Raw genomic sequence first — 12671 nt, 5'->3', positions numbered from 1 at the left:
GGAGGCTGAGGCAGGAGAATCACTTGAACCTAGAAGGTGGAGGTTGCAGTCAGCCGAGACTGTGCCACTGCACTTCAGCCTGGACGACAGAGCGAGACTCCATCTCAAAAAAAAAAAAAAAAAAAGAAAAGAAAAGAAAAGAAAATGTGACTTACCCATACAATAGAGTATTATTCAGCTATAAAAAGGAAGGAAATTCTAACACATACTATAACAAGGATGAACCTTAAGAACATTATGCTAAATGAAATAAACCAGTCACAAAAAGCCATATGTGGTATGATTCCATTTCCATGAAAAGTCCGAAGAGAGGGAAAGTAGATTCATGGTTACTGGGGCTGGGGGGAGGGAGGAATGGGGAGCAACTGCTGAATGGGTATGGGTTTCCTTTTGGAGTGATGAAAACGTCTGGAACTAGAGAGTAGTAAGGGTTGCACAACATGGTAAATGTACTAAAGGCCACTTAACTGTGCACTTTAAAATGGGTAAATGGTGAATTTTGTGTTATGTGAATTTTATCTCAATAAAGAAAAAGAAAAAACAGAAATAATGAAGACTGTGCCCTCCCCAGCAATAAATACGCTGTTCGGCTGGGCACGGTGGCTCATGCCTATAATCCCTGCACTTTGGGAGGCTGAGGTGGGTGGATCACTTGAGGTCAGGAGTTCGAGACCAGCCTGGCCAACATGGTGAAACCCTATCTCTACTACAAATACAAAAAAATTAGCCGGGCCTGGTGGCGGGCACCTGTAATCTCAGCTACTCGGGAGGCTGTGGCAGGAGAATCGCTTGAACCTGGGAGGCTGAGGTTGTCGTGAGCTGAGATCGCGCCACTGCACTCCAGCCTGGGTGACAGAGCAAGACTGTCTCAAAAAAAAAAAAATAGGCTGTTCTTAGACTCCAGGAGGGCTGAGTACTGAAACAGTGAAACATCCAGAAGAATGTGGGACTCAATGCGGTTCTACTGCTTCTCCCTTTCCCCTCAAAAAGCAATCTACCTTCATGCAAGTCTGCGAATGCAATCTGCATTCACCTAGAGAATTCCTGAGATAGAGCTGTACAACCAAAGGATTTGCAAGCTCTTATTTCCTGTTTTAAAGACCTTAGAAACATTTATCCACCGTAGCCAGCACGGAGCCATGACATTTACATGTCATAAATATGCCTTGCAAAAGACCAGCAGCTTACTGGCAACGAGCTGTAAGAACTGCCTATCTGCAGCGTGCCTGATAGCCATCTGTCAGGGCTGGAGGGTCAGGCTGCTGAAATTCTTCACTCACCCCAATTCCCCTGTCGTGTTTGGCCTGGGGAGCTGAGATCTGCAGAGTGGAGTTAGACATCTCCTAACTCCCACCTAGCACTTGGGCTCCAAACTCAGGTCCTGTCCGAACAGCAACAGAGCCCGGTACAGCTTCTCTAAGCCCAGATATCATCTACCTACAAGTTGTAGTGGTCATCTGAGCACTTGAAAGTCCCTGTGTCACTTTCTTTCTGGGAAAGAAAGGATGGGAAAATGTAATGCTCCCATCTATATGTCACTTATATAGAGGTGTGGTTCCCAAACTTTTTGGCACCAGGGACCAGTTTCGTGGAAGACAATTTTTTTTTTTTTTTTTTTTTTTTTTTTGAGACAGAGTCTTGCTCTGTCGCCCAATCTCGGCTCACTGCAAGCTCCACCTCCCAGGTTCATGCCATTCTCCTACCTCAGCCTCCTGAGAAGCTGGGACTACAGGTGCTCACCACCACGCCCAGCTAATTTTTTTGTATTTTTAGTAGAGACGGGGTTTCACCGCGTTAGCCAGGATGGTCTCGATCTCCTGATCTCGTGATCTGCTTGCCTCGGCCTCCCAAAGTGCTGGGATTACAGGCATAAGCCACTACGTCCAGCCACGTGGAAGACAATTTCTCCACAGATGGGGTGGCAGAGGGGGGGGAAGGCAGATGGTTGGTTTCAGGACGAAACTGTAGATCTGCTGTTGTACCACCTCAGATCATCAGGCATTAGTTAGATTCTCATAAAGAGTGGCCAGGCGTGGTGGCTCACGCCTGTGACCCCAGCACTTTGGGAGGCCGAGGCGGGTGGATCACTTGAGGTCAGGAGTTTGAGACCAGCCTGGCCAACATGGTGATACCCAGTCTCTAATAAAAATACAAAAATTAGCCAGGCGTGGTGGTGCATGCCTGTAATCCCAACTACTCGGGTGGCTGAGGCAGGAGAATCGCTTGAACCTGGGAGGTGGAGGTTGCAGTCAGCCGAGGTTGCGCCATTGCACTCCAACCTGGGCAACAGAGTGAGACTGTCTCAAAAAAAATAAAAGATTCTCATAAAGAGCATGCAAGCTAGATCCCTCACATGTGCAGTTCACGATAGGGTTCATGCTCCAGTGAGAAGCCAGTGCCACCACTAATCTGACAGGAGGCGGAGCCCAAGCGGTAATGCTCGCTCGCACCGCTCACCTTCTTCTGTGTGTCCCGGTTCCTAACAGGCCACGGACCGGTACCAGTCAGCAGCCTGGGGGTTGGGGACCCCTGATATAGAGTACAAGGTCAAGCCCACGTTTGACCAGTTTTGGTTTTCCTAGATCTGACCCCATACACACATGCACACACGTATGCACACACATGCACACACACACACAAGTTTTGGGCAGATTTCAATATTTATTTCAACTTTTAGTCTTCTAGGAGTTACCAGACAGCAGTAACAGGATCAAAAAAGTAGATCAAAGAAGAAAAATAAATAAAAATCCTAAGGAGTATACAAAGAACAGTCTTTGAATACCTAATTTGACAATTTTAAATTTTATCTTGTCTAGACATTAACACTGTTAAGAAAAAGACTTCAACTATATGAACACTATATATATTTTTATGCTCAGAAAAAGCTGAAAGGAGGTACATACATTGATAGGTTAACAGTGGGTAACACTGGAGGACAGAATTATGAGTGGTTTTCTTCTTTTCTATATTTTCTAATTGTTGCAATCATCATTGTACATATAATGGTATTTCCTTGAAATAATATAAAGATTATACTGTATAATATGTAATAATATAAAGATTATAAAATACAAATAATATAATCATGTAATTTCTTATAATAATAAAAAGACAATTATGTCCTCACCTGCATGCAATCCAAATAGGATACACCCTACATACCTTGTTGAGTTTGCCAAGTGAAGATATGAGATCCGCCCATTCACTCGAGGACTCAAAATTTCTCAAAGCCTTTTCAATCACTGAAGAGTAGCTTCTGTATCTGTAATCATTTAAGAGCTCCTGCTCTTCTGGATCCATCTTACATTCTCACAGCAGAAAAGTATCTAAAAGCAAATCAAAAAATAACCAAATGAGAGAGCCATTCGGGGATACAAATCATTCCCAACCCAGAGCTACAGAAGACACGTGTCAACAAACACAACTGTGCACAAACTCACTGGGCAATCCTGTTCAAATATTTAGCAAGGCTTCTGGGCCAGGCACTGTGGGAGATGAAAGATAAATAGTTCCCGCCCTCGTGGATTCTGGGGGAGAACAGGAAACAGGAGCAGACAGCACAGAAGTGCTAGGGCTCCAAGTAATTGACAAAATTAATTCCAGGATCAAAGCTCCAAAGCTGCTAGACTATATGTTGTTGCCAGCTGGTAATTTTGAATGAGCACAGCCCCTCCCATCATATGGCATTTTTAAATTTTTTATGTTTTTTTGGAGGCAGGGTCTTACTCTGCCACCCAGGCTGCAGTGCAGTGGCGCGATCACGGGTCACTGCAGCCTTGACCTCCTAAGCTCAAGTGATCCTTCCTTCCACCTCAGCCTCCCAAGTAGCTGGGACTATTGGGATGCATCACCACGCCTGGCTGTTTTATTTAAAGTGTGGCAGGCATCTACCCAACATGCCTTGTTCTCCTTTTCTGTATTAAGGGAGCACTGGTTTTGTTCATGGTAACACTGTAATTCCCAGACTCCCTTGCATCTAGGTGGCCATGTGACAGCTCCTGACAATGAGATGTCAGTAGAAGCTGTGGGTCAAAAAGGCTGTTGGAAAGGAGGCAGACTTCCTGGCATAAGCCTTTTGGCCTCCTTTCTTCTTCTTTCTGCCTAGAACAAAGGCATGATGTTGGAGTGAAGCTACATCTTGCACCTGTCATGAAACATGCACGAAAGTCACAAACTAACGATGGCTGAGTGGAACAACAGAGCCCCTGCAGCCCCAGATGGCATGATGAAGGCACCACACCCCAACCCCAGATGCTGTAATGTCTGGTGTATGTTTTCTGCGCATAACAGCTAATTTGTTTAAGCCGCTGTTCAATCAGGTTTTCTGTTATAGCCAACCACAATCCTAACTGATATATGAGGACAAATAGTATTTCACCAGTACTGCTCAGTCTGAAAGGAGAGACAAATACAGAGCAATGCTATATAGTTAAACATGAGTGAACGCGGTTAGCTGGGTAGATTGCTAAACAAGTTGGATGTAGTCAATCAAACAAAAAGGCAAATATGGTAAGTGGAAGAAACTGAACTGAAGGTACAACACGTTCTTTAAGCTTGAGTCTTTCATTTACGGGCCAGTACAGTTATAAAAATTTCATGAAATCTCATACTTCAATTTCCGATCACTCCAGACCCAATCCAATCTTCACCAGGCCACCACTACTTTCTTTTCTTTTTTTTTTTTTTTTTTTTGAGACAGAGTCTCACTCTTGTTGCCCAGACTGGAGTGCAGTGGCGCAATCTTGGCTCACTGCAACCTCTGCTTCCTGGGTTCAAGTGATTCTCCTGCCTCAGCCTCCCAGATAGCTGGGGCTACAAGCACATGTCACCATGCCCAGCTAATTTTTGTATTTTTAGTAGAGACGGGGTTTCACTGTGTTGGTCAGGCTGGTCTTGAACTCTTGAACTCATGATCCGCCCACCTCAGCCTCCCAAAGTGCCGGGATTACAGGCGTGAGCCACCGCGCCTGGCAACCACCACTACTTTCAAGTCACCAATGGCAGAGGTCCTTTCTGTTTCCTCACTTTACCTCTCAGTAGCACTCTGCGGCAGACCACTTCTTTAAGCAGCCTAGCAGCCTCCTCTTGGCCCACACACTCCTCTGGCCCCTCCAGCCCCAGAGCTTGTTTCCCACCTACCTCTCTGAACTTCTTTCCTCCTCCTCTACCAACTGCTAAATACATTCCCTGGCGGCTGGGCATGGTGACTCACACCTGTAATCTCAGCACTTTGGGAGGCCAAGGCGGGCAGATCACTTGAGGTCAGATGTTTGAGACCAGCCTGGCCAACATGGTGAAACCCCATCTCTACCAAAAAATAAAAATAGAAAATAGCTGGGCATGGTGGCACACACCTGTAGTCCCAGCTACTTGGGAGGTTGAGGCATGAGCATTGCTTGAACCCAGGAGGTGGAGGTTGCAGTGAGCTGAGACTGCACCACTGTACCCCAGCCTGGGTGACAGAACAAGACTCCATCTCAAAAAAAAAAGAAAGTGAAGACTTTGGGAGGTGATTATGTCATGGGATTAGTGCCCTTTTAAAAGGGACACCAGCTGAATGGAGTGGCTCACATCTGAAATCCTGGGAGGCCAAAGCAGGTGTGGATCACTTGAATCCAGGAGTTTGAGACTAACCTGAGCAACATGGTGAAACCCCATCTCTACAAACAATACAAAAATTAGCAGGGTGTAGTGGCACATGCCTATAGTCCCAGGTACTCAGGAGTCTGAGTTGGGAGGATCACTTGAGCTTGGGAGGCTGAGGCTGCAGTGAGCCACGATCATGCCACTGCACTCCAGTCTGGGCAACAGAATGAGACCCTGTCTCAAATAAATAAATTAAATTAAAGAGACCCAAGGGAGCCTGGCTGTTCTTTCCACTGTGAGGATACAGCAAGCAGGCCCCACCAGACACTGAATCTGCCAGCACCTTGATCTTGAACTTCTCAGCCTCCAGAACTACAGGAATACACTACTGTCACTTATAACAGAAATACCTCGTTTACACTATTTTGTTGGAGCAGCCTGAATTAACTAAGACAAGCATCCATCCACAAAATATGGTCTATCCACAAAGGAACGCTGAGGCAATGGAAAGGAACCAAATACTGATAATGCTGCAACATGGACGAACCCTGAAAACACACGCTTAGTGGAAGACGCCAGACACACAAGACCAGACATTGTATGATTCCATTGATATGAAATGCCCTCCACAGGCAAATACAGAGAGAAGGCAAGTAGGTTAGTGGCTGCCTGGGGTGCGGTGAAAACAGGGAGTAATGGCCATTGGGCACGGCGATCTTTCTCAGGTAAGGCAAATGTGCTAAAATGGGATGATGGCGATGCTTGCACAACTCTGTAAATGTATGAAAAATCACTGAAATTATCTGGGCACAGTGGCTCATGCCTGTGATCCCAGCTACTCCAGAGGTTGAGGTGGGAGGATGGCTTCTGGCCTGGAGCTTGTGACCAGCCTGGGTAACATGGCAAGCCCCTTTCTCAAAAACAACAACACTGAATTACATACTTGAATGAATTTTATGAGCTGCAAATTATAGTGCAATAAAGCTGTTTAAAAAAATAAAACTAGGCCAGGTGTAGTGGCTCATGCCTGTAATCCCAGCACTTTGGGAGGCCAAGGTGGGTGGATCATGAGGTCAGGAGTTCGAGACCAGCCTGGCCAACATGGTGAAACTCCATCTCTACTAAAAATAGAAAAATTAGCCGGGTATGGTGGCTGTAATCCCAGCTATTCAGGAGGCTGAGGCGGGAGAATCACTGGAATCCAGGAGGCGGAGGTTGCAGTGGGCTCAGATCGCACCATTGCACTCCAGCCTGGATGACACAGTGAGACTCTGTCCCCATCAAAAAACAAAAAAAACAACAACAGTAAACTCTCAATTCCATCTGCTCAACATGCTCCTTCTCCCGTCTTTCCCTTCTCAGAAAGTAGCCCCTTCACCTGTGGGATCATTCTAGACTCTTCCTTCTCTTCACCTGCCATGCTCAACCCCAGTCCTGTTTGCCTCTCCCTAAACACCTGTTGACTCAATTGCTCTCCATCGCCACACCGCAGTGTGGGCTGCCTGTTGCCTGCATGTTTGCAGAAGCTTCCAAATGATTCTCCCACACTTGCCCCTTTCTGGTGCCTTTACACACAGTGCTCCAAGAATCCTTTTAAAACATAATGCATACAACTGCCATGTTCAAAATTGTTTCCATAAAGCTTAAAATGAGGCCAGGTGCAGTGGCTCACGCCTGTAATCCCAGCACTTCGGGAGGCCGAGGCGGGTGGATCACCTGACATCAAGAGTTCGTGACCAGCGTGGCCAACATGGCGAAACCCTGTCACTACTAAAAATACAAAAATTAGCCAGGTGTGGTGGCACATGCCTGTGATCCCAGCTACTTGGGAGGCTGAGGCAGGAGAATCGCTTGAACCTGGGAGGTGGAAGTTACAGTGAGCTGGGATTGTGCCACTGCACTCCAGCCTGGGTGACAGAGTGAGACCCTGTCTCAAAAAAAAAAAAAAAAAAGAAAAGAAAACTTAAAATAGAAACAAACCACCCCGTTTCCAGCTTACAAGACTCTACCCACTTGTCACTGCACCCTCCAACCCCAAGACAGACCCATCCTGCCACAGAGCCTCTGCATATGCGTGCCTCTCTGCAAAAATATACTGCACCTTGCACACCCACCCACAAAATAAGACTGCCTACTCAATCCTGGGAAGGCCCGTCCCTTTTTCTGAAATAACTGCCTTCACACATTTTGAAAATATTAAGGAAAAGATGGTAATGAGAGCTGGTAGTTTGTTCCTTTTGCCAAGTAAAGACTAAGAAGTTGATATATCCAAACGGTCCATACTACTTTTTTTTTTTTTTCCAGAAAATTCAGTTCTGAAACCCAGCATCTCTAAACCACTGCAATACTCCAGTGGTGCACAGCCTGTTCACTCTACTAAGTGTCTAAGCACAGGGGAAAGAAACATAAATAAGACAAGGTCCCTACTCTCATAGTTCATAGCCTAATAAAAGTGGAAGTACCTAAATACATAATTTCAGTTTAACGTGGCACACATAAGTGTCAGAGGGTGGACAAAGTGGCCTTGCTCCTTTTAACACACATAAGTGACAGAGGGTGGACAAAGTGACAGAGTCTGATGATACCAAGAGGAAACTCAGCCACTGGCAGAGGAGTCCTCAAAGTCCAGAGGTGTGGGCGGCTAGAGTTACCAGGAAGAGAACTGTGATAAGGTGTGTACTGATGATAAGGTGTGTATTTAGAAGGTGGGGTGGCAAGGGACGCCACTGCTCATGGCAAGAAGGGCATCAGCCAAGTAAGAGCAGGTAGCTGGAGCAGTTCAGTGTTATGGTTGGCCATATGAAGAAAGTGCTATTTGGTGTAACTACCAGCACACGTGAGAAGTTTGGAAATCATCATTCATGCAAGCTCCTTTATTTCAAAATATGGGGCACGTGGTATGCTACCAAGCAAGTCTTCTGGGTGAGCTTGGTAAATTCACCATTTATGCATGCATTTGTTTTTCTTCTTTTTTTTGAGATGGAGTTTCGCTCTTGTTGACCAGGCTGGAGTGCAATGGCGCCATCTCAGCTCACCACAACCTCCGCCTCCTGAGTTCAAGTGATTCTCCTGCCTCAGCCTCCTGAGTACCTGGGATTACAGGCATGTGCCATAACGCCCAGCTAATTTTGTATTTTTAGTAGAGATGGGGTTTCTCCATGTTGGTCAGGCTGGTCTCGAATGCCCAACCTCAGGTGATCCGCCCGCCTCGGCCTCCCAAAGTACTGGGATTACAGGCGTGAGCCACTGCACCCGGTCTCTTTTTTGTTTTTTTTTGGTTTGGTTTTTGATTTTTGAGACAGAGTCTCGCTCTTGTCACCCAGGCTGGAGTAAAATGGTGTGATCTTGGCTCACTGCAACCTCTGCCTCCCGGGTTCAAGCGATTCTCCTGCCTCAGCCTCCCAAGTAGCTGGGATTACAGGCACCCGCCACAACGCCCGGCTGATTTTTAAAAATATTTTTGGTAGAGACGGGGTTTCACCATGTTGGCCAGGCTGGTCTCGAACTCCTGACGTAAGGTGATCCGCCCACCTCGGCCTCCCAAAGTGTTGGGATTACAGGCATGAGCCACCGCACCTGGCCTTATGCATGCATTTCTTTTCTTTTTTTTTTTTTTGAGACAGAGTCTTGCTCTGTCGCCATGCTGGAGTGCAGTGGCGCCATCTCGGCGCACTGCAACCTCTGCCTCCTAGATTCAAGCGATTCTCCTGCCTCAGACTCCCGAGTAGCTGGGACTACAGGCGCGCGCCACCACGCCCAGCTAATTTTTGTATTTTTAGTAGAGACACAGTTTCATCATGTTGGCCAGGATGGTCTTGATCTCGTGACCTTGTGATCCGCCACCTCGACCTCCCAAAGTGCTGGGATTACAGGTGTGAGCCAACGCACCCGGCTGCATGCACTTCTTTGATGCAATACAAGAGTCCTGTGAGATGGGTATTAGGCCCAAGATAAGGACATTAGAAGTCAGGCCATTTGGAAAATTGCCCAGGTTACACACCCAGCAGCTAGCAGAACCAGATTCGAGCTCAGCTCAGTGAGACAGTACAGGGTCTCCACCACATTATGCTAGTGATAAAATTATTGGTTCAGTCCTTAAATAGCTCTTTTGCCAATGATCTTGCAATCTATCCTGGATATGTCTCCTGTGAGAGATTGGAAAGTTCAGTAAAACCCACGGTTATACAGCCTGTAAATAACTAGACACACAAAGAAGTAATCACATAAGAAGTGTAATCTGCTCAGATACCTTAAAATCGAAAATGTCAGCAAGAAATCTCTCACTTTACCCATTTTTAATTTCATAGAAAATCAAATTCAGGGTTGGGCACTGTAGCTCATACCTGTAATCCCAGCACTTTAAGAGGCCGAGGTGGAAGGACTGCTTGAGCCCAGGAGTTTGAGACCAGACTGGGCAACATAATGAGACCTTCGTCTCAAAATAATAATAATAATAATAATATAGAAAAAGAAAAAAACAAGTTCAAGAGAAAAACCAACTGCTAGATCCCAAAAAAGTTCACTGTAAATATGTTTATATGAAGGAACATTTCTCAGTTCGATGAAAATGAGGACACAGTGACCCTACCACATAAGCAAAAACATTTAGCAACAGATAACAGATATGAACTACTAGTAATAAAATTGATAATGATCCTTAGTCCACAGCACAGAAACACTCATCACCAATGGGCTTAATCAACTCTGGGACACACTGTTTTGAATGTGGTCTTTCAAAGTGGTAATTACATTGTACTGGAAAAAATTTAAGCCACCTAACAGCAGCAGGCTTGTGGGGCCGGGGGGACGGTCTTCCCTCACCTTACCAAAAAAATCCTAGCAGTCTTCCCAATTGTGGGGCTGCAGTCGCGAGTGTAAGGCAACACTGCGGGTAACAGTCCCCGCGAGCAGCCGGGAACCCTGCAGGGCGAAGGGGCCAGGCTGGCTGAGCGCCCACTGCGGCCCGGATCCCTTCTCCTGGGGGCTGGCTGGAAGACTGGGGTCTTCCCCGACGAGGAAAGCCCTCAGTTCTCACAGGTCCGCGTTTCCAGCCTCCTCTCCAGCCAGGACCTCACGAGCAAACAAAGGCTGAGCGACTCGCCGTGGGCCGGCCCCGGGAGGGCGCGCGGGCCGCGACCCACCCCTGACCTGCACCTGCCGCTCCGCTCGGCGAGGGCGTGGCCGACATCACATCCTCCGCGCCAGGGTCAGGTAACCCGAGGGGACCCCACCCAGTCTGCCCGCTGCCCTCCCGGTCTCCGGCCCCGAGCTCCCCGCCCCCGCACTGCAGCAGCGCGCGCCGCGGGCCCGGGCCGCGCGCCGGGAAGCCACCTGCACCCCGGGCCGCCCCACGGCGCCGCCCAAGCCCTCTGGACCCGAGGAAAGACCCGCGGGCCGGCGGGGAGGAGACGCCCGGCTCCTCCGGCTTCGCCCAGTGGCTGAGGACTGGACGCCGGACAGGGCGCGGGCACGACTTACCGCGGCAGTGGCCCTGTTGGCGGGCGCGCTCACGTGCGGCGCGGAGGAGCCCTCCGGGCTGCGGGAGAGAGACTGGGCAGGGCTGCGGCGCGGCGGGGAGCCAGAACCGAGGAAGCGCCGCGCCAGAGAACCAGCGGCAGCGGCTCTTCCCTACCGCCGGGATCGGGGCGGAACCTGGAGGCGGAGCCTCGGCGGTTGGGGCGGGGATGGAAGGCGGGGCTGGACGCCTGGAGGCGGGCTCAGGGGCGGGACCTGGAGGTGGGCCATAGGCGCGCGGGGGCGGGGTTTCCGCGGGCGGGGCGGAACTAGAAGACGGGGCCTGACCCCCATGGAGGCAGGATCAAGGGCGGGGCCTGGAAGTGGGCTGTACGTACAGGGGCGGGGCCTCGACTGGTCGGGCTGGGCTGAAAGGCGGGGCTTGACTCATGGAGGCGGGATCAGAGGCGGGGCCTGGAGGTGGGCCATAGGCGTGGGGGCGGGGCTTCGGCTTGGGAGCAGGGCTTGGCGAGGGCCTCGGCGTGCTGGAGCCGTTCAGTCGCCGCAGCCGCGGAGTGAGGGAGCGAGTCTTCCTTAGCTTCCCCGCCATGGGCGTCGCTTCGTAGCCGGGCTGCTCCGGAAAAGGCCTCGTACAGGTGGGCGGAGAGGCGTACGCGCCTCACCTGGGGACCCCCTACACAACCGAGGGGAAGGGGACATTGGTCAGTGCCCGCCCAAGGTCGTCCGCGCGTGTATCGGCCCTCGGAGGTGCTTTGGAGTCACTCACAGAAACGGAGAAGCGGGGGCTCCTCGAAGGGTGCGCGGCACCTGGTTCACCCCATCTTTTCCCTCTGGACCACGTCCAAGCCCTCCACACACGTTTCGGGCGCAGGGGGCGCGGCGGGCTTAGGACCCTCGCTAAGTTGCCCCAGCCCGCACGGGCCTCAGGTTTCCGACCCTGGGCGACAGGAGAGGTGAGATCATTTCTACCTGGACGGAGCTTATCACGTGGACTATGGCTCAGGAAGGGACCTTGACGTCAACCTTAGAAAGCATTCATATCGCCAGACAATCCCCAGCCCCTGCCTGCCATCCTCTCGAGCGCTGGGACCTGGACGGTCCAGTCCGACCGCTTCAGGGCAGGATGCACCTGGAGGGTGCGCGGTAGGCAGTGCTCACCTGAGCACAGGCCCTGTCCCCACCCAGCTTCGGCTCCAGCCAACCCGAAGTTGGCCACTTGTGGATGAAGACTGTCATTTCTGCAGTGGCCTTGCTCCTTTTAACCCCCGAGCGTCCTTTAGAAATGATCAGACCAGGTATGGAGTTCGTGAAGGCGAGGCAGTGGTCAATGGGCTTGGGAGGTGGGGGAGGTCATGCGCACTTGGAAGTTGTTTAGAACACTTGGTGTATATGCATGTTTCTAGGGAAGGGCTATATTATCAGCTTCCAAAGTGGATCTATCACTTCCCTGGAAACACTAAGAATATTTTAATAGTTTGGGATGCTGGACCTCTGGTCCAGCCAGGCTGCTGATTCTGATTTTGTCTCCATTTGGCATATACCAAGTGCCCCAGATGTAAATCCTCTCGTGGTCAATTTGAGGAATGGTCTTAAGATAGAAGCAGAGAGAA

At 49.5% G+C, this 12671-nt stretch overlaps 1 protein-coding gene across 2 annotated transcripts in view; it reads right to left on the bottom strand.

The window, feature by feature from the left end:
- Window positions 1–11244, bottom strand: part of DOP1B (DOP1 leucine zipper like protein B) — a 139670-nt gene extending 128426 nt beyond the window's left edge. Inside the window, exons 1-2 of one of the 2 annotated variants that reach the window (XM_024239529.3) lie at window positions 11065–11244; window positions 3163–3326 (exon numbers count right to left, since the gene is read on the bottom strand). In XM_024239529.3, coding sequence (XP_024095297.3) covers window positions 3163–3300 — 138 coding nt within the window. In that variant the 5' untranslated portion in view covers window positions 3301–3326; window positions 11065–11244. The remainder of the gene's footprint in view (window positions 1–3162; window positions 3327–11064) is intronic. The other variant, XM_009233930.4, reaches the window with a different exon arrangement.
- Window positions 11245–12671: the final 1427 nt, after the last annotated feature.

This window comes from Pongo abelii, chromosome 22, assembly GCF_028885655.2.
Source record: "Pongo abelii isolate AG06213 chromosome 22, NHGRI_mPonAbe1-v2.0_pri, whole genome shotgun sequence".
NCBI classification, from domain to species: domain Eukaryota; kingdom Metazoa; phylum Chordata; class Mammalia; order Primates; family Hominidae; genus Pongo; species Pongo abelii.
This window is presented reverse-complemented; position numbering and strand designations above follow the sequence as displayed.